This window comes from Dendrobates tinctorius, unplaced genomic scaffold (assembly GCF_039654945.1).
Source record: "Dendrobates tinctorius isolate UK_male_01 unplaced genomic scaffold, ASM3965494v1 ptg000060l, whole genome shotgun sequence".
Classification (NCBI taxonomy): Eukaryota; Metazoa; Chordata; class Amphibia; order Anura; family Dendrobatidae; genus Dendrobates; species Dendrobates tinctorius.
Genome location: NW_027361728.1, coordinates 81,622,485 through 81,645,620, shown reverse-complemented (window position 1 = coordinate 81,645,620; position 23,136 = coordinate 81,622,485). Strand labels below are relative to the sequence as shown.

Below are 23,136 nucleotides of genomic sequence, written 5' to 3'. Positions count from 1 at the left end.
CTCCTTGCATTCTTACCCAGTTTCTACAGAACTCCCAGTCTCTGAAGCTTGGATCTCTGTGCAGATATACACTTTTCTAACATACAATGCGAAACCTCCTCCTCATTTATCAAGTCTGATTCTTGCAAACAAGTTGTATCATTCTAGCCTTGTATTCTAATCATGTGTATCGTCTCACTAAGGCTAGTTTCCCACTAGCGTTTGGAGGCGCAGCGCATGCTCGTCATGATGCTCCGCCCCCTGCCGTGCCTCCTCCGGTCAGCTCTGCCTACGGGCTCATGACGCTGCATGCGACCTGTGCACCCTTTCTTTAGCATTGGGTACGCAGGCCGTGCTCAGGTATGCTTTTGCCAGCGCACGCGTCCTTTTGACGGTGCGCCGGGCGCTCCAAAACCCAACACGTTGTGAAACTAGCCTGAGTTTCAGTGATTCTAATGACATCATATTTCTTCTCCTGTGGTGTTAGTTGCAGTTCTCATTTGTTGCCCATGCTTTGTGCATTTGTATAGAAACATTTGTTTGTGGTATCTCTTTTTCCAATATTTTTATTATTTAGATTTTTTTGTCTTTGTTCTTCCTTTCCACTTCTAATAACAGAGTTCTCAATAGTATTTGTCAAGTGTATGGCTTTTTTTCTGGCCTTTTGCTTCCCTTCCCACATTGTTCTAGTTTAAAGCTCTCCTGATGAGTGTAGCAAGGTGACTTCCAAATACATGTTTTCCAGTCTTCATAAGGTGCACCCCATCTCTAGCAAGTAGTCCATCATATAGGTAATTCACTCCTTGATCCAGAAATCCAAATCCTTGCTGACGGCACCATAGACGTAGCCAGTTGTTCACCTGCAGAATCTTACTCCATCTCCTTGTTCCATGGCCATCCACTGAGAGGATGGATGCGACCACCTGCGCTCCCAGTTCTTTCACTTTCTTAGGCCTGTTTCACTCATCAGTTTTTTCAAATCAGTCAAAATCCGCCAAAAAGTGAAAATGTGTAAAAACGGATGCGAGCTGATGGTACGGATCCGTTTTTTGACAGATCCGCTACACGGATTTGTGTACGGATCCGTCAAAAAATGGATCCGTACCATACGCTCGCATCCGTTTTTTCCATCCGTTTGGTCCGTTTTCTGACGGATCCGTTTTTACACACCTTCCAAATGGGATGCTCTCAAATATGATTGGCTCTTTGAAAATGCTCCCAAATGTGATTGGATCCTGGAAGCTAGGGAAAACTATATCTATGGTATTGTAAAACAATATCTTTGAAAGGTTTTAGAGCTAGTAGCAGAGATGGAAGGAGTAATAGCGAATATTAACACCCTCTTTGTGGAATTTGATTTTCAATGCAATCGTTTGGCAATTATTGCTCTCCAGAGGGAGAAAAGACTGCGAATCCTGCATTGGAGGAAGAGACGGCTTTCGATTAATCCGATAAATGCACAGAGATTTACCCTTGGCATGTTTTCTACACTGTACCTGGAATTGAGGGATAATCCGGACAAGTTCATCAATTATGTGCGCATGAGACAGGACTTGTTTGAGATGTTGGTGGAGCGTGTCGGAGCGCAAATCCGGAGAAGAGACACCTACATGTGGTTTTCTATTTCACCGGCGGAGCGTTTGATTGTGACCCTTCGGTAAGTTATCTATTTTTCAAAGTTTTCTGATTCTGCAGACTTTTAATGTTATGTTATTGCTTGTAGTTTGTATTAATTTTACTTTTTTCCCCTTTTTTTAACAGATTCCGGGCAACTGGAGAATCCTTCACCTCCCTCCATTACCAGTTCCAGCTTCGGATATCGACAATATCTGGAATTGTCCAACAGACCTGCCGGGCATTGTGGGATTTGTCTACACGAGGAGTACATCCCACAGCCAACACAGGAGAGGTGGCTGGAGATTGCGGACAACTTTCAAGAAATTTGCCAGTTTCCAAATTGTTGGTGCAGTTGATGGGAAGCATATACGGATTGTGAAACCCATTGGATCTGGATCAGAATTTTTCAACTACAAGAAATTCTTCTCCATTGTATTGATGGCCATTGCAGACTCAAAATGCAAATTTATTGCGGTCGACATTGGTGCGTATGGTCGATCCAACGATTCGCAGGTATTTAAGATGTCCGCAAAGGGCCGTCATTTGTATGGAGACAATTTTGAATTCACACCTCCAAGACCACTCCCTGGAACAACGGGCCCACCAATGCCATTTGTGTGTGTTGGTGACGACGCTTTTCAACTCTCCAAACATCTTCTCAAGCCCTATGGAAGTCATGGATTGACACACAGCAAAAAAATATTTAACTATCGATTGACAAGAGCGCGAAGAGTGGTGGAGTGTGCTTTTGGGATTTTAACTGCAAAATGGAGAGTGCTGTTAATGACCATAAAAATGAAAACTGAGACTGTGGATGAGGTGGTGAAGGCATGTGTCATCCTGCACAATTTTGTACTTTCAAAGGAACCTGTTTCCATGGAAGAAAATGTTTGTGAAACCACCTTGTGGGATTATCAGCAGACAAGTGTTCGGAGTACTGTGTCAGTGTCAAGAATGAGGGACACATTTGCGGATTATTTTCTGTCACCAGAAGGAAGAGTTGACTGCCAAGATGACAAGGTATAATTTTTTGTATTATTTTTTTTTTTTATACCAAGGTTCCTTTTTTGGATAAGAAAAACTTTTGTAATTTTTCCTTTTTTCTTTCATAGTTTTGATACCTTTACATCAATTGTGGGTAATAACATTGTTTTGTTTTTTTACCTTTACACCACCGGTGTACTTTGAAATTTTACCAAGTGTTGTGTATTTGTATCTGTACATCACCGGTGTACTTTGAAATTTTACCAAGTGTTGTGTATTTGTATCTGTACATCACCGGTGTACTATGACATTTTACCAAGTGTTGTGTATTTGTATCTGTACACCACCGATGTACTTTGAAACTTCACCAAGTGTTGTGTTTTTTTACCTTTACACCACCGGTGTACTTTGAAACTTCACCAAGAAGTAAAGAAAAAAAGTAAACTACACAATAAAATTGTTTTGAAACAAAAACATGTTTATTTTTGAATTTTTTTTCAAAATTATATACTGTTTATTACTAATTTTTTGAGAAAACTTATTTTACCAATTTTTTTTACAAAATTACAGATGCTGGTACTGTTGGGTGGAGAGATCATCGGAGGGAACAGGGTTGACCACATCGGGGGGGGGTGGAGGACTGGGAACAGAGTTGGTGAGGATCAGAAGTGGAAGGGGGGTTGAAAACATGAGGTTGGGATGGGAGATGAACAGAGGATGTTTGTGGGAACATTGAAGGCGTGTGTGGGGGTGGGTATGGTGAGGGCATTGGGGTATAATGCAATGGGGAAGGAAGGTACTGGGAAGAATGGAATGGGGAACTAGAGAAAGGAGGAGTGGTAGGAGGATGGATGGTGGTAAGATGATGGATGGTGGTGGAATTATGGACGGTGGAAGGATGGATTGGGGAAGGATGAACAGAGGGAGGAGGACGGTGGAATGAGGTGCATGGGTAGAATGGGATGCTTCGGACACTGCAGCCACTAGAGCATTGTGACAGACTTGCATCACATGCATCTGCTGGTGAGTATTTAAACCTTCCATTTGCCGGACAACTGAATGAAAAAAAATATGTATCGGCGTCTGGTTTGACTCTGCATTCAACCATTCCATGTAACTTCTGAGTTCCATGATACTTTGATTGATCATGTTCAACCCAGAAGTTAACTGTTGCCCCAAAATACGGAATGCATTCTGAATGGTTGAATTCAGATTCAAACAGTCAGACAAGGTCATCCTTTCCTGATCTTTCTGACGCTGCCGTCCAGAACCAAAAGTTGGTCGAGATGTTGCAGCAGTGTCAGAGGGATGGGGTAAAGGGAACTCTAAATAGTCACCTGCAGCTTCATGTGATGAAGACTGCCCTGCTGCTCCAGTGCTGGTGGAGGGGATAGAGAGACGAGACAAGAGGGAAGGTACAGAGGGGTCAGATACCTCGATGTGGTCCCCGGTGGCGGTCTCCGAAGGGATCACTCCAGAGGGAGGCAACTCGAAAGCAGGCTCCCGAGTGCTGCAGATGGTGCTAGAAAAGAGAAAAAAAAATATATTAATATATTTACATTTCATTTAGCATTGCTGTAAAAAAATAATTTGGTTAAACATTGATACATTTGTACAACTGTAATGGTGTGTGGAATATTTACCTTCTGCTCACCATCATCGACCGGAGGACAACAGGGCTCTGTAATGTTTATACGGGGTGCTCCTGCGTCCTCTCGATCCATTCGGGGCCTGCATCTCCTTGTTGAAGTCCCTCTTGAAGCGATCCCTGAGCGACCGCCACCGTATGATAACCCTGTCACCTGTGAAGGGAAAAATAAAAAAATTGGTTAGTATTAAAAACTTCACATGCTGTAATATTAAGTTACTGAAATTGGAATACTTACGCACAAAATCCCTGGCCCTCGCATCGAGCTCCTCCCAGTTGTCTACAACCTCCGAAGACACCTCATCCCATAGCCGTCGGGTGGTTGGTTGGTCGGCATGGAAGCGGTTTCCCATGTTCCACAGCGGCTCCCGTGGTTGCACAGCCTCGATGAGGGCATCCACATCAATGATTATCCCCTCTTCCACTGGTATTTGGGGAGCACGCTGTGAAACCTGTGAAAAAACAAAACAAAAAAAAGATTATTAAATTGAAACACATGAGCTTAACCAATCAACCAAATACTGTTCGGCGACCACCAGACGCATCTCCTTGACGACGCTGGGATGTCCTGGGAGTCACTCTAGTGCGGGCACCGGATTGTGAAGACTTAAAAAAAAAAAGAAAAAGGTGTGTGGTTGGATGGATGTGGAGTTATTGTGTGTGCTGTGATGAATGTTTGTGTTGGCTGTAGCATTATGTATGAATGTGAGTTTTTGTATGTGCTAAACTTACACTCTGCGCGCCCCCTCCTTGCATTTCTCCACCCTGCATGTCTCCTCCTACAAGCTCCTCAGATTCAGCTTCCTGTGAAAACAGAATACATGCATATAGGGTTACAAAAAATTTAACAGTAAAATAAGATTAAAAAAAACCCCCATTATTTATATTACCTCAGTTCGCTGATGATGTGAGGGGGAGCTCCCAGAAGAAGACATTATTTGGTCTGCTGCGGCCTGGTGGGTCTGCTGCGGTACTTCCGAAACGGATCTGCAAGTATAAAAACACTTGTTAGCTACTATACAAAGGATAATAAAAGCTTTCAGGCATTTATACTTATTGTGAAAACTGAAGTTTTTTGTATGCTGCTCTGCTGTGGTCTGGCTACTCTGCTACCGCCTGGCAGGTCTGCTGCAGCCTGGTGGGTCTGCTGCGGTACTTCCTAAACGGATCTGCAAGTATAAATATAATTTTAATAACATAAAAAAATCTTCATTGTTATGTGTGGAATTCCATGAAACTCTCATTGACAGTATACCCACATTTTTAAGTGTTTGCATGTGTGTAAATTCCCTGACAATCTCTCACTGAGAGTTACTGTGATTGGATGTGTGTAATTCCCTGAAACTCTCACTGAGAGTATACCCAAGTGTTTGCATGTGTGTAAATTCCCTGACAATCTCTCACTGAGAGTATAACCACACTGTGATTGAATGTGTGTAATTCCCTGAAACTCTCACTGAGAGTATACCCAAGTGTTTGCATGTGTGGAAATTCCCTTACAATCTCTCACTGAGAGTGTAACCACACTTGTATACCAAACACAAACACTTAATTTTACCTTTTTTGCACATAAGAATATTTTACCTGGTTTTAAAATAATACTACGGACAATTTTTATAAACAGTTTTTATTAATTTTTTTTATTTATTTTTTTCACAAGTATGAGCTACTCTGCTCTTTATTTTAAATACCACAATAAATGAAAAATAAAAAAAAACAGAAAACATACTACAGTTACACCACATACCATACCACAGTTATACCACATACAATACACAACACAATCACAGCACAACAATTGCAAATAAAATTACAGTACTATGAAAATAAAATGCAGTACACATGCAACAGAAAAACAATTAAAGTATGAAAAAAAGCATAATAAAAATAAACACACACAGACATGCAACACTGGGAGGCCACGAACATACATGCAGGAATGCAGACCATACACACACACACAGGCATGCCACACACACAAACACGCATGCCACACACACAAACATGCAGGCCAGCCACAAACACACACAGACATGCCCCACACAAATAGATTTTATACTCACACAATTGCAGGCTTTGCTGGCAGGCTGTTGGTGCTGGCTGGCACTGGCAGGCCTCTCGGTCCTGGCTTGGAGCTGGGCAGGTGCTAGCAGGCCTCTTGTGGTGGCAGGCCTCTTGGTGCTGGGCAGGCAGGCTGTCTCTTGTCTCTTCTTCTGGCTGGTGCCGGATGTCTGGGCCCAATGATTAATTAGCCCACCTTTCTATAGTTTTGGACTGTCTGGAAAAGTATCTTTTTTTCTGAGCATGGTCAGTGCGAAATAGCGGATTCTGCGAAATAGCAGATCCCAGCGGATCCGCCGCCCATAGGCGGCCATTCTATCAAATGGTGGACGACGGCGGATCCGCCGTCTCCCGCCATTTTGACGGCGCCAAAAAACGTTGCAAAGTCCGTTCTCCTCAGACAGAATCCGCCAAAAATCTGGCGGATCCACCGAATAGCGGACTTAACGGACGACCATCCGCCAAAACCCGCCACTAATGTATCTCAATAGAAAAAAACGGCGGATCCGCCACAAGAAAAGCGGATCCGCCATTTTCAAATTTTGGCAGATTTTGACTGATGGTAAAGAACTGATGTGTGAAACAGGCCTTACCTAACTTTTCAAAGTCACTGCAGATTGTTTCCAGGTTGTTTCTTGCGGTGTCATTTGTCCCCAGATGTATTAGCAGGAATGGGTAGTCATCTGTAGGTTTGAAGAGTCCTGATATCCTGTCAGACACATCTTTAATTTATGCACCTGGAAGACAGCACATTTCTCTTGAGGTTATATCCGGTCTGCAGATCGCAGTCTCTGTTCCTCTGCAGACCGGTTATATCAGGTCTGCAGATAGTCTGTTCTTCTCTGTTCAACTTGTGGGGGCATGGCTGGTCTCTGCTTGCCAGACTTCTCATCATAGCTGTCACTGTGCTGTGAGAATATTAAAAACACATGTGACATGCACACATATGAACAAGTCTGTAGGACACTGTTCATACCACCCACTGACTCAAACACAAACAGAGAGCACAGAATGACAATTGTGCAGAAATATCCTGCAGTAAAACATATAACAGTAGTCAGCAAGTGCTGATGAAAAGATGATAACAAATACAGGGTATTTAGTCGATACGTTTTTTTATAAAAAAAATATATACCAAGCTGCTTCACCGCGTCAAGGTAACCCTATTGAAGCAGTCCCTATCTAATGTATCTAAAACCTGAACATGTGAACAGTGTCTAAATGAACAGGATGAAGATAGGCCACTTCCTAGTATGGGCACGTGGTGTAAGCCAGCTCCTTATGTGCATGTCACACAAGAGAGGGGTGGGGTCTCTCAAATCATGCATAGGCTCGGAAAAAACTGTTACTATTATATGTTTTACTGCAGGATATTTCTGCACAATTGTCATTCTGTGCTCTCTGTTTGTGTTTGAGTCAGTGGGTGGTATGAACAGTGTCCTACCGACTTGTTCATATGTGTGCATGTCACATGTGTTTTTAATCCAGTTTTTTCCGTGCCTATGCATGATTTGAGAGACCGCACCCCTCTCTTGTGTGACATGCACATAAGGAGCTGGCTTACACCACGTGCCCATACTAGGAAGCGGCCTATCTTCATCCTGTTCATTTAGACACTGTTCACATGTTCAGGTTTTAAATACATTAGATAGGGACTGCTTCAATAGGGTTACCTTGACACGGTGAAGCAGCTTGGTATACTTTTTTTTATAAAAAAACGTATCGACTAAATACCCTGTATTTGTTATCATCTTTTTATCAGCACTTGCTGACTACTGTTATATGTTTTACTGCAGGATATATCTGCACAATTGTCATTCTGTGCTCTGTTTGTGTTTGAGTCAGTGGGTGGTATGAACAGTGTCCTACCGACTTGTTCATATGTGTGCATGTCACATGTTTTTAATCCAGTTTGTTCCGTGCCTATGCATGATTTGAGAGACCCCACCCCTCTCTTGTGTGACATGCACATAAGGAGCTGGCTTACACCACGTGCCCATACTAGGAAACGGCCTATCTTCATCCTGTTCATTTAGAAACTATTCACATGTTCAGGTTTTAAATACATTAGATAGGGACTGCTTCAATAGGGATACCTTGACGCGGTGAAGCAGCTTGGTATACATTTTTTTATAAAAAAAGTATCGACTAAATACCCTGTATTTGTTATCATCTTTTCATCAGCACTTGCTGACTACTGTTATATGTTTTACTGCAGGATATTTCTGCACAATTGCCATTCTGTGCTCTCTGTTTGTGTGTGAGAAGAATATTGCACAGTGATATGACCCTACTGAGGATAAGTTGGAAATGACAACAGACGCATGCTTAGTAGAGCCGGGACTAGCCCAGCCCCTGAAACAGATGGTACAGATGACGCTTCATTACAGACTGGGGGCAGAGACTGCGGTATTCACCACAGCCTCTCCCCCTGGTGATAACTCGTTTGAGTATGCTAGCGTGCATGGGGTGCTCTCAAATAAAACATCATCAAACAGGAAGTAGGTAAAAAATGTAATTCTGATATTACGTAGACATACATTTAATATTAAAATAAAAGTTAGTTTTGAACCATCCCTTTAAGTTCTAATACTAAAAGTGAGTACAGACACAAATATCTGGTGATATGGGGTGGCTTGCTGTTGGCCTCTCTATAGAGTTCCATGTAGGTAAGGTCAGGCTCTGTACTTCTCATTAACCATTTGTTTTGTGCCTGTCGGCAAACTGTTACAACCTAGCTGAAATCACACAGCTTTCTAAAATATCCTTTTAATCTTTTAAGTATCCCATCATTGGAACTGTCGAATTTCCGTTGCACCTTTAGTCATAAAGATTTCTCCCAGCATTTGCCATCCCCAGATTCATCATTCAGGCTGCCAGATGGTGAAGTGTCATGTCAGACTCCAGGGAACGCATTTCTACTTTTTCCAGGTTCAGTGCTGGTGCGCTCTCCGTACCTCCAGCCACGCATGATAAACTGAAACTTGCATGCAACTGCTCAGCCATAGAATGTAGGAAAATGTTATTTTGTAGATATAGCTGTATGATTAGAAAATACTGCTATAAATAACCCTATTATCACTATAAAAGGTGAGTAATAGTGAAAGAAGTCTTGTTAGTTCTCCTTGTGTCTCTTAAGAAGTATTTATATTTGCCATGAAATTAGAATGATAGAGCACCTTTACTTTTCACAATTCTGCACTGTGTAGTTCTTCAGGAATTCATCTTGGAAATTAATGAATAAATTAACAACTGGAACATTAAAAGGGAATGATCCTCCAGAATTAATATTTTATGAGAAATACAAATATAGCACACCAAATCAGACATGTCAGAAGTGACAGATCCTTGTTAAGGAAATGACCGTAGTGGAAATACAGCAATAACCAGAAGTTCAGACACATCTGGATGAAAGAATGTTTCTCAATATGTATTAAAGGGAATTTTTCCTTAATATCAACCCTCCCAATTCGTATACAGTACATGGGCATACAGTTCATTGAATTGTAAATCCATCAACCCCTTTACATTTTCTCTGTTGCTGGTTTTCTTAGTAATTAGTGTTTTAATTCACAAGAATATGAGGTGTTAAGTTCTCTGGCAGTGACAAAGCACTTCCCAAGTCTGTGCCTCCACAGGTTGTTTCCCCATCCTGTACCAGCCTCTTTAGCTTGATAGATAGCCGACTCTCTGATTTATTTGTCTGATGCCTATCATCAAACAGGCAGTGAGCTATCAATCAAGCTGAAGAGGCTGGTCACGGGTAGGAAGGCACAGTCTTGGGAAGTGCTTTGTTACACCCAGAGCACTTAACAACTTATTTTTATATGAATTAAAACATTAATGACTTGTGAATGCAGCAACAAGATCAAAGCTATAAAGGTGGAGATAGATTTACATTTAAAAGAACAGCATGCCCATTTATGCAATTTTAGGGTGGGGGAGGTTGATTCTACTGACTGATTAATTTTAAGTCTTTTGAGTTTTCATACACAAATTTCATACACAAATATAAATATTGATGTTGATTGACAGAATTTTTGTTCCAAACTTCAAAGTGTCATTGAAAAAATGCACATATTCTCACCTCATAAAATTGTTTTGATATAGAGTCGTGTCCTCATCATTGTATTTCTTTTCAAATGGGGGTGTCACGAGAAAAACAGAATAATGATTTTCCGTTAGCATAAGGGATATAAAAATAAATGATTAATTATGGTAATGAAGGATTTATTTATTTTCCAGCTTAGGACATACTGAGGAGGGAGTCCCTCAATGGATTGGCTTGAGCAAAAATTGGGTACAAAGAGTAATGTGCAGGATGTATCCTGTCCTAGTATAACATGGATGGCACGTTGATTTTGTGCAGAAGCTTATAATTGCATTTACCCTATTGCGGCTGTAGAAAGAAGCTAAATGATTGCTCTAATTTTCCTCTGCGGTATACTGCTGTCATTTGCAGTAGAAAGCTGGGGGTCCGAATAGCAGGACACCCTGCTTCATTTCCATGTAGCTCCTGATGGGCATTGTCACTTGATCAATAGGAAACTTGTAAAATGAAACGCTCCATAAATCTAGAGTTGATGCTAAATGAAGATATTTTATTACTTATCGGTGTAAATAAACCTTTGTATTCCCAATAAAATCCAATAGTAGAGCATCATTTTTCATAACTTTGTGATGTGTTGTTCCTCTATTATGCCTGCTTAAAATATATGAATAAATTGACCATTTTGTGATCTACCGTTGGGGTATATCCCTACACATTCTAATACTGTTCAATCAGGTGCTGACAGCGTTAAACTGTGTAGAGACACACCCCACTAAAGGCAATGTATTGTCAATGTATTTCTAATATACAAATTGCCTCTTCAGAAAGGAAGAGGAACTCCAGTGCCACCTATTAGGCTATGTGCACACGTGTGGAATTGCCGGCAATTCCGCAACTCCCTGCCGCGGGAAAAACTAGCATTTTGCAAGCGTAATTAGCTTGCAGAATGCTAGCGTTTTCTAAGCGATCTGTAGCATCGCATGGAAAACTGATTGACAGGTTGGTCACACTTGTCAAGCATAGTGTTTGACAAGTGTGACCAACTTTTTACTATTGATGCTGCTTATGCAGCATCAATAGTAAAAGATAGGATGTAAAAAATACTAAAAAAAGTAAAAAATATTGTTATTCTCACCTTCCGACGGCCCCTGATCTGCTCTGTGGTGCTCCCGGCATCTTCCGATCCCAGTAAAGCTTTGCGCGACGGACCTGCGATGACGTCACGCTCGCGAGAGCGCGACGTCATCGGGGTCATTCGCTCAAAGCATTACTGGGACCGGAAGATGCCGGGAGCGTAGTGAGAGGCGGGAAGGACTCCGGTGGCCGGTGAGAATAGCAATATTTTTTATTTTTATTCTATTTTTTACAGGATTATGGTACCCAGGGCATGGAAGAGAGTCTCCTCTCCTCCAGGCCCTGGGTACCATCCGCACATAAAGCGCTCACTTCACACACGGTGGGCATAGCCACATGCGAAAAATGAGCGTTTCAATGCAATCTTATGGGTGCGGAATCCCCGCGATTCCGCAAAAAGAATGAGCATGCTGCGGATTTTTCCGCTATGCGATTCCGCAGCAGAAAAATCCGCAGCATTAGCACAGCATTGCTGAATCCCATAGGATTGCATGGGATGCATTTTTTTGCGTTTTCACGGCGATTCCGAGCGTAAAAAAAGCTGTAAAAACGCAAAAAAAGGCTACGTGTGAACACATTCTTAGAGGTAGCAATCTTAAAATTCAATATTGACCCTTGAACGAGACTTTCTACATGACTTGGGATAAAAGCCAAACCAGAGTCTTTATTTGCAGACATATGTTTCTGGGTGTTGTCCCTTTTCAGTGCAAACTAAGTGATTTAATTTGGCTGTACAAGAGCCCTATGACTGGGGACTAAGAGGTCATCTTGTGAAGAGTGACAAGCCAGCGTAAGGAGACTTATAGGCCATGCAAAGCTCCTCTGGGAAATTATAAATGCAAACTACCTCTTTGGAGAGGACTTGAAAGCTAGTGCCACTTAATAGTAATAAATGACAATATCGACCCTTTAACTATAAGAAGAACATAATAACAATTGGTGGTACTAGAGTTCACATCCTCTTCCTCTCTGAAAAAACAATTTGAATATTTAATTTCCCAGAGGAGTACTGCATGGCCTTTCAGTCTTCTTACACTGGCATGTCAGGTGTAACACTCTTCACAAGGAGAGACGTTATCCCTTAAATTTCAAATAGGAATAACTGAGGAACGGTAGGACGCAGAGCTTTGGGTGACCATTAGTGTTGAGCATTCCGATACCGCAAGTATCGGGTATCGGCCGATACTTGCTGTATCGGAATTCCGATACAGACTTCCGATATTTTTTCAATATCGGAAGTCGGCATCGGAATCGGAAGTTCAAAGTTGATTGATAGCCTGACGTCATCATGATGCGCGGTGTGTGCGCATCATGATGCGCCGTCATTTCGGGCCTTCCGGGGGTCTCTGCCGGCCTGCCGGGGGGCTGTGTGGACTGCCCGGGGTCTGTACCGGCCTGCCGGGGGGCTGTGCCGGCCTGCCGGGGGGCTGTGTGGACTGCCCGGGGTCTGTACCGGCCTGCCGGGGGGCTGTGCCGGCCTGCCGGTGGTCTGTGCACCCTGTGGGGGTCTGTACCGGCCTGCCAGGGGGCTGTGCCGGCCTGCCGGGGGGCTGTGCTGATGTCCGGGGGTTTGTGCAAGCATCGTCCGATGGGACTATAAGTCCCATCTGGCGATGCCTGCTACCATGACAGTGATTGACACATTAGCCAATGATGGGACAGTAGTAGTCCCATCATCCGGCTAATGTGTTAAATGTTAAAAAAAATACTACATACATACTACATACATACTACATGCATGCTACATACATACTACATGCTACATACATACTACATATATACTACATGCATGCTACATACATACTGCATGCTACATACATACTACATACATACCACATATATACTACATACATACTACATGCATGCTACATACATACTACATGCATGCTACATACATAACATATACTACATGCATGCTACATACATACTACATACATGCTACATACATACTACATATATACTACATGCTACATACATACTACATGCATGCTACATACATAACATATATACTACATGCATGCTACATATATACTACATGCATGCTACATACATACTACATACATGCTACATACATACTACATATATACTACATGCTACATACATGCTACATACATGCTACATACATACTACATACATACTACATACATACTACATGCATGCTACATACATACTACATGCATGCTACATACATGCTACATGCATGCTACATACATGCTACATGCATGCTACATACATACTACATATATACTACATGCATGCTACATACATACTGCATGCTACATACATACTACATACATACCACATATATACTACATACATACTACATGCATACTACATGCATGCTACATACATAACACATATACTACATGCATGCTACATACATACTACATGCTACATACATACCACATACATACTACATACATACTACATACATACTACATACATACTACATACATACTACATGCATGCTACATACATACTACATGCTACATACATACTACATGCTACATACATACTACATGCATGCTACATACATGCTACATACATACTACATACATGCTACATGCATGCTACATACATGCTACATACATGCTACATACATACTACATACATACTACATACATACTACATGCTACATACATACTACATATATACTACATGCATGCTACATACATACTACATGCTACATATATACTACATGCTACATGCATGCTACATGCATGCTACATACATACTACATACATACTACATACATACTACATGCTACATACATACTACATGCTACATACATACCACATACATACTACATATATACTACATGCATGCTACATACATACTGCATGCTACATGCATGCTACATACATACTACATGCTACATACATACCACATATATACTACATACATACTACATACAATACATTCATACAATACATACATAGACATACAGTACATATAACATAGAGTAACATACTTACCAATACTTGTCACATTGTTCCCCGAAGCCATTGTCTTTTAAAGGAATAAATATTAACATAACAAACCACAAAAATACTCACCCACGATCCGAAGCAGTCCACGAGTGTGTCCCACGACGATCTTGGGTAGAGAACTGCAGCATCAGCTGATGCCGCCGTTCTCTACGGGCTGCAGGAATCCAATGACGGAAGGTAGGTATCCTTCCGCACTGTATTCCTCCGCCACTTAAAAAAAAAAAGTCCCTAGTCTCACTTTATGCCATTGCTGTGTGGGAATTTCCCACGCAGCAATGGCATAAAGTGAGACTAGGGACTTTTTTTTTTTTTTAAGTGGCGGAGGAATACAGTGCGGAAGGATACCTACCTTCCGTCATTGGATTCCTGCAGCCCGTAGAGAACGGCGGCATCAGCTGATGCTGCAGTTCTCTACCCAAGATCGTCGTGGGACACACTCGTGGACTGCTTCGGATCGTGGGTGAGTATTTTTGTGGTTTGTTATGTTAATATTTATTCCTTTAAAAGACAATGGCTTCGGGGAACAATGTGACAAGTATTGGTAAGTATGTTACTCTATGTTATATGTACTGTATGTCTATGTATGTATTGTATGAATGTATTGTATGTAGTATGTATGTAGCATGTAGTATGTATGTAGCATGCATGTAGCATGCAGTATGTATGTAGCATGCATGTAGTATATATGTAGTATGTATGTGGTATGTATGTAGCATGTAGTATGTATGTAGCATGCATGTAGTATGTATGTAGTATGTATGTAGCATGCATGTAGTATGTATGTAGCATGTAGTATATATGTAGCATGTGGTATGTATGTAGCATGCATGTAGTATATATGTAGTATGTATGTAGCATGTAGTATGTGGTATGTATGTAGCATGCATGTAGTATGTATGTAGTATGTATGTAGCATGCATGTAGTATGTATGTAGCATGTAGTATATATGTAGCATGTATGTAGCATGTATGTAGCATGCATGTAGTATATATGTAGTATGTATGTAGCATGTAGTATGTATGTAGTATGTATGTGGTATGTATGTAGCATGTAGCATGCATGTAGTATGTATGTAGTATATATGTAGTATGTATGTAGCATGCATGTAGTATATATGTAGTATGTATGTAGCATGCAGTATGTATGTAGCATGCAGTATGTATGTAGCATGCATGTAGTATATATGTAGCATATATGTAGTATGTATGTAGCATGTAGTATATATGTAGTATGCATGTTGCATGCATGTAGTATATACAGTATGTAGTATGCATGTTGCATGCATGTAGTATATATGTAGTATGTATGTTGCATGTAGTATATATGTAGTATGAATGTAGCATGTATGTAGCATGTAATTTTTTTTTTTTTTTTTTTACATTCAACACATTAGCCGGATGATGGGACTACTACTGTCCCATCATTGGCTAATGTGTCAATCACTGTCATGGTAGCAGGCATCGCCCGATGGGACTTGTAGTCCCATCGGACGATGCCTGCACAGACCCCCGAAGCCTGCACAGACCACCGGCAGGCCGGCACAGCCCCCCGGCAGGCCGGCACAGCCCACCGGAGCCTGCACAGCCCCCCGGCAGGCCGGCACAGCCCACCGGAGCCTGCACAGCCCCCCCGGCAGGCCGGCACAGCCCCCCGGCAGGCCGGCACAGACCACCGGAGCCTGCACAGACCCCCTGGCAGGCCGGCACAGCCCCCCGAAAGGCCCGTACAGACCCCAGAGAGGCTGTACAAGGGAAAAACAGGGTTTTTCTTATTCCGATACCGGAAGTCCCATAGACTTGAATGGGACTTCCGGTATCGGAATCGGCGATACCGATACTTTTTTTTTTTTTAAGATCGGCCGATCCATTCCGATCCGATACTTTGAAGTATCGGACGGTATCGCTCAACTCTAGTGACCATACTCCAGCATCTACTGTAAATGCTTAAAACTTTTTCACAGTACTGTATATTTGAGTATACAGTATTAGAGCAGACTTGTAAAGAGAACTGACAGGTACTTTTTTTTTAAAAAAAAAGGAAGTGTATTTAAAAAAATAAATGATGGAATCCACACAAATATTCAGTATTTTCTTCCAGCTTTTACATGATACATCTCCACTCCTCGCAGACTCTACAGCTTGTGTACTTCACCTTGTAAATGCATCACTCATCTCATTTAATGCACGTTTTTATTTTGTTATTATCGCCAAGGAGCATCTATTAAATTTCTTTCCATGCTCTCAGCCGTGTCTTGCTCTCATCATGCAGAATAACCACATAATAACCAAGCACATTCACAAATACTTTAATAAATCTTTATCTAAGGATTTCTATAGACTCTTAGTTATCTTGTGGATATGGGTTCATTTCTATAAAAAAATGACAAATTTTACACATCTCCTATTTACAATCTTCAATGTAAATATGCTTATTTATTATAAAACATAGAATTACGACTCTTAAAATAGATGCCAGAGATATAATAATATTAGGTTTAGGCCTGTTTCACACTTCCGTTTTTTCAAATCCGTCAAAATCCGTTGGTTTCCGTAAAAAAACGGATCCGCCATTTTTTTGCAGGATCCGTTTTTTTGTACCATAGACTTCCATTAGTGGTTACCGCGGATCCGTCAAAAAAACGGATCCGTTTTTTAAAAACGGATCCGTTTGCATCAGTTTCCGTCAAAAAAACGGAAACGGATCCGTTTGGCGGACACAAAAACGGAAGTGTGAAACAGGCCTTAGCGTGAATAATGACAACCGTGTCATAAAGGGAGTGCTCATCTGCCACTGGTTAACCCCTAGGCAGAAACGGGGTCTGCAACACTGTTTTGTCCATTTTATAGGCAGCATACTTATTTGGCTAGCGCTGCTTTCAGCACTGGCGGTAACACTTTAGAATAAATTAAAATGACAATCTGTGTCCTGAAGAAGCAAGTCCTTGATCAGGTCAGTCTGTGGTAGGAGAACGGTGTCGGCCCAATCAGGAGTCAGCTTTTGATGATGCGCTTGGCAGCCCTGTATTTGTTCTATTGATTGACCGAAGAGTGCATTGTTTCTCAGACGTGGGATGTTTTGCTGGGTCTTCCCGATAAGTGATCTTTTATAGGAAAAAGGAGAGAGAGTGTAAAAAAAAAAAGAACAGAATCTCAATCTGACAGCAAGTGATGGGCAGCGACCTTCAAAATTGAAAACACATAGCGCAGCATTTTGCTGCGGTTCACTTGACAATTTCACCCTCCACAGACTCCCTACTGGCAGCTGTGGCGGTACGCTGTCCAATTGGGAGTTTCAGGTCACTGGCTGTCTTTATAACAGTTACAGCCAGCCACAAGGGGAAAAGCAAGATTCAAAGACTGAAAAGTGCTGTTCTCCCAGAGGTTAGAGAACGTACACAGGTTTATAATACTTCAATCTGAAGAAGGGGGAACACAACATATACAATTACTCATTGTTACGTTTGTTTTGTAAGGCACTACATTGCCGTCGCTACCAACACTACAGTACAGTATAGGGTTACCTCCAAGATGAGTCAATGCATAAGAAGAGGTGAAAGGTGAGTAAGGATTAACATGCACAAGCCAAGTATTGGAAGACAAGTAAAGAACATACCGATATTCCCTAAAGTACTCAGTGAAATGTTAGACAAAGAGGAAGAGAAGCGGAACACGCAAGGGTCACATGACAGCTGAGAGAAGAGAGAGAATGCATTAACACAAGACTGGGATCCAAGTAGCTCTCCGTGTCAAAAATAAACATAATCATGTATAGTCAACGTGCATATGTGTTAACATGGATAGGAGAGAAATATGTCCACATAAATGGTGGTATACAGGTGGTATCGACAGTAAGAGTTTATGTGATGAGTAAAGTACAAGTAAAGCATTAATGCAACATCAAGAACATCACAGATTTTACCCCACCAATGTGCCGGTCAACCTGTACTACAGTCATTATCTCACTGACATATTACTTGGTTCATTTGGTTCATTCAGAAGATATTACACCGGATTCATTATTTGCAACTTTTAAACCATTTTTTTTGTCTTGCAGTAGTTATTTGAAGTTTTTTGCACCAAATTCTTCAAATTGGCACCTGTAGTTCATGAATCAATTCATTTCAGTGGGAGAATGGTGGAAAACTTCTTAAGACACTGGTTATTTCACGCTAGCTGCGATTCAACGGGTCCTGTGCTTGGGGGAAGTGATGGGGAATCGATTTCATCTAAAGAAATACTGTCATGTCAAAATTTTCATTGAGGCCAGCAGGACCCTGCGCTCACACGCGCAGGATTTATCTGGACTCTTCTGCAGCAATAACCTCAGGAATCCTGAGTTGCTAACCTTTGCGGGTTTAGAAAAAGTTCAGCTGCCTGCACAGGTCAGTGATCTCCATAGGTTGTTGCTGCAGAGAGAGTCCAGATGAATCCTGCGTGTGCGAGCGCAAGGTCCTACTGGCCTCAATGACAAGTTTGACATGACGGTATTTCTTTAGATGAGGGTGTTACACCTTTTTTATATATGTGGATTTTCACTGTTTATAAGTTTTTTTAATAATGCTTATTTTCCGCTTTTTTTATGTATTGGGGGCAGGATCCTTTCACAAAGTTATGACATTACTCACTGGGTGTTTTCTTACTTAAATCGATTCCCCGTCACTTCCCCCAACCACAGGACTTGTTGACGCTCAACTAGAGCGAAACGGGCATTGTCCTAAGACGTTTTCCACAGTTCTCCCACTGAAACTGCTTAACAAGATGAAATAAAGGATTCTTTTACCCGGCTGGTGAGTGCCACCTTTTTTCTCTTCTGGAATTTGTATATACATTTGTATGACCGGTGTTTGCACACAGGCTGTTGAGGTACAATTCAGCTACACACAAAAAAGGATCTGGTGCTAGTAGCTTGTCTAGCTCTGAGGTTCGCATTAAATGTATTTTATTTGGATTTTACATAATATACAAACACAAAATGGCAAGTATTTGTGATGTGAAAAAGATATGATACATTGTTCTCTTATTATTTAAAAAAAATAGAGCTGAAAATTGTGATGTGTATTTGTATTCACCTTTGTGTAGTCAGGATTTTATTTAGTAGTCTAAATCTTCACAGTGACCAATTGCCTCCAGAAGTTATATAATTATTAAATTGAGTCCACCTGTGTGTAATTTATTCTCAGTAAAACTACAGCTGTTCTGTGGCTTCATGAAAATCAAGTAGCATACCAGACAGGTCAGGGATAAAGTTGAGAGAAGAATAAAGCAGGGTTATGTTATAATACGGAGCCCAAGCTCTGAATACCTCACAGAGCATTGTTCAATCCATTATCAAAAAATGGAAAAAGTATGGTAAGCTGCAAACCTACCAAGACATGGCCGTCTGTTGTGAGTTCATTTTCCCCTTCACTTTTGATGTCTGATGAACTCCATCTGCAGGTGAAGAGAGGTAGTGAAATTGATTGGGATGGGAAGAACCTGTTATCTGAACAGGCAGAGTGTGATTGGACATCTGGAATTTCTGAGTGGATATAAGGCAGCCGACGCCCTGCAGGGTCTGCTGGTGATCCTTTCTGCTCTAAGGCTGGTTTCACACTTGCGTTTTTTTTAGCGGTATTTTAGCGCTAAATAGCGCATGCGTTTTTTTCCCTATACTTTGCATGGGATGCGCTTATGTGCGCATACACATGCGTTTGTACGCGTTTTTCCGCGCATGCGTTTTTTTGCGGTATGCGCTCGGGCGCACAAAATGCAACCTGTTGCATTTTTTGGGCGTCCGACTTGCCTCAAAAAAACGCATGCGCGCGCAATGCGTTTTTTTACAGCAAGACACCCATTATAAGTCTATGGTGAGCATATGTGCGCATTGGCATGCTTATGTATGCGTTTTTTGCACATGCGTTTTTTTTTTACCATTAGTTTAGACAATGGAATTTAGGGGTTTGGGTTAGAGTTAGGGTTAGTTAAGGGGGTTTAGGGTTAGGGTTAGGGTTAGGGTCAGGGTCAGGGTTAGGGTTAAGATCAGGGTATGGTTTGGTTAAGGGTTAGGGTTAGGGTCAGGGTCAGGGTTAGGATCAGGGTATGGTTTGGTTAAGGGTTAGGGTCAGGGTTAGGATCAGGGTATGGTTTGGTTAAGGGTTAGGGTTAGGGTCAGGGTTAGGGTTAGGGTTAGGGTCAGGGTTAGGGTTAGGGTTAGGGTTAGTAAAGTCATGGTTTGGGTTAGTGTGAGGGGCCACCTAATGTTTGGAAAAAACGCAAACGCGGTAAAAACGCACTAAAAACGCATACAAACGCATAAAAACGCTGCGTTTTTTTCATGCATGCTCATAAAAATGCTTGAAAAAAACGCAGCAGTTGTATGCTTTTGTATGCGTTTTTTCAATGCGTTTTTTTGCGGGAAAAACGCGCTGCAAAAAAAAGCAAGTGTGAAACTAGCCTGAGCTCTGGCATCCAGTTTTAGTTCCTGTCTACTAAAAGCTAAGTTTTTGCCCTGCTATTATTCCATGAGATTTTGTCTGGTTTCCTTAGTGTTTGTATTCAGCCAGTCCTGGTTGGGACTGGCTGAATTCCATATTTGTCTCTGATCAGTTGATCTCTTTGCTCTGTTTTCAGAATATACCTGAGTGCTGATATAGTGATTTTGAAGTCTAGCAACTTCAGGGCCTTTTTTCCTATCAGACGGTTGGGATATTTTTGTAGGGTTTTTTGCGGATTGCAGCCGGCATCTTTTCTGTCCTGTCCTATCTAGTTAGTTGGGCCCCATTGTTTGCTCAGCCTGTCTTTCTGTCTGTGTTTGTGTTTTCATCTGTTTTTCACCGACAATACATGTTGGGGGCTGTCTATTGCTTTGGGGTCTGCTCTGGGGCAGTTCAGTTTTCCCCTTTCCTTCTTTAGGCTTATGTAGTTCTCCAGCTGTGATGAGGGGTCTAGGGCACCGTAGGAACCCCCCATGGCTACTGTTAGTTGTGGTGAATAGGATCAGGGGTCTGCAATCCGATAGCTACCAACCTCTCTGGTTTTCTGGACTTAGCTTGTATTTTTGTTTTCTCCTCCTCCGGCGACTCATTCATAACAGCCGTCCACCTAAACTGACATCCCAAACAAGGAGAGCACTAATTAGAGAAGCAGCCAAGAGGCCCATGGCCACTCTGGAGGAGCTGCAGAGATCCACAGCTCAGGTGGGAGAATATGTCCACAGGAAAACTATTAGTTGTATACTCCACAAATCTGGCCTTTATGAAATAGTGGCAATAATGCTCTAGGTACAAGGAAGCTGGTCAGAGCTGATGGAAAGATGGATGGAGATATTCTCAGGAAAATCCTGGAGGAAAACCTGTTGGAAGCTGCAAAAGACATGCAATTTGGGTGTAGGTTCACTTTCCAGTAGGACAATGACCCTAAACATACTCCCAGAACTACAATGGGATGGTCTAGATCAGGGGTGTGGAACCTTTTTTCTGCTAAGGGAGATATTGGACATATACCATCATTCGGAGGTCACACAAAATTATCAACTTGAAAACAATCCTGGTATATTTGGTCAAACAATTATTAACTCACCCCTAATGTGACTTCTGGCATTGCTTCTTTTTGGAAGACGTGTTATATAAGGTGGTATTGATCTTGTTGTTACTCGCAACTGCTATTCCAAATTTGCATTGGTCTGGAGCACACTCAACTCTTTGTGATAAGATTTGTAAAAAAAAAAAACTTGCAGCAGTTCATTCTTCTGAAGACAGATGTATATTACACTACATAGGAAATTCATCACTGCTCACATAATATTTATACCATGCAAGCAGTGGGAGGTCGGCTTTATACATAATAATAATAATTTTATTTCTATAGCGCCAACATATTCCACAGCATTTTACATAAATAGGATACATTGGGGCTGCTATATATACATCACATAGGTGATACTGAGGCTAGAGCATATACATCACATAGGAGACACTGGGGCTGGATCATAACCATATTAAAAGAGTCACTGGGGCAAAGGAATATACATCGCATAGGAGATGCGGGGCTGGAGCATACATATCACATAGGAGACACTGGCCTTAGAGCATATACAACCCGTAGGAGATGTTGGGGCTAGATCATATGCAGCACATAGGAGACACTGGAGATGGAGTATATACATCACATAGGAGACACTGGGGCTGGAGCATACATATCACATAGGAGACGCTTGCCCAAGAGCAAATACATCCCAAAGGAGATGCTGGGGCTAGATCATATGCACCATTTAGGAAGCATTGGGGCTGGAGCATAACCATCATATAAGAGTCACTGGGGCCGGAGAATAGAATCATAGAATCATAGAATCATAGAATCGTAGAGTTGGAAGGGACCTCCTGGGCCATCTGGTCCAACCCCCTGCTCAAAGCAGGATTCGCTAAATCATCCCAGTCAGATGTCTGTCCAGCCTCTGTTTGAAGACTTCCATTGAAGGAGAACTCACCACTTCTCGTGGCAGCCTGTTCCACTCATTGATCACTCTAACTGTCAAAAAGTTTTTTCTAATATCTAATCTGTGTCTCCTCCCATTCAGTTTCATCCCATTGCTTCTAGTCTTTCCTTGTGCAAATGAGAATAAAGTTGATCCTTCTACAATGTGACAGCCCTTTAGATATTTGTAGACAGCTATTAAGTCTCCTCTCAGTCTTCTC

At 41.7% G+C, this 23,136-nt stretch overlaps 2 protein-coding genes across 7 annotated transcripts in view; both read right to left on the bottom strand.

Moving 5' to 3' along the window:
- Window positions 1-1,854: 1,854 nt before the first annotated feature.
- On the bottom strand, window positions 1,855-6,016 carry LOC141092705 (uncharacterized). The gene is made up of 2 exons (XM_073579095.1): window positions 4,224-6,016; window positions 1,855-4,102 (listed from the first exon to the last, which is right to left on the bottom strand). The coding sequence occupies exons 1-2, from the start codon at window positions 4,238-4,240 to the stop codon at window positions 3,145-3,147; spliced, it is 975 nt and encodes a 324-aa protein (XP_073435196.1). The 5' UTR covers window positions 4,241-6,016; the 3' UTR covers window positions 1,855-3,144.
- A 10,738-nt stretch (window positions 6,017-16,754) lies between these two features.
- DOCK10 (dedicator of cytokinesis 10) overlaps window positions 16,755-23,136 on the bottom strand; it is a 387,536-nt gene continuing 381,154 nt past the window's right edge. For 5 of the 6 annotated variants that reach the window (XM_073579089.1, XM_073579094.1, XM_073579091.1 and 2 more), the window contains one exon: window positions 16,755-17,565. In XM_073579089.1, coding sequence (XP_073435190.1) covers window positions 17,449-17,565 — 117 coding nt within the window. In that variant the 3' untranslated portion in view covers window positions 16,755-17,448. Of the gene's footprint in view, window positions 17,566-19,830; window positions 19,895-23,136 lie in introns of all 6 variants that reach the window. The other variant, XM_073579093.1, reaches the window with a different exon arrangement.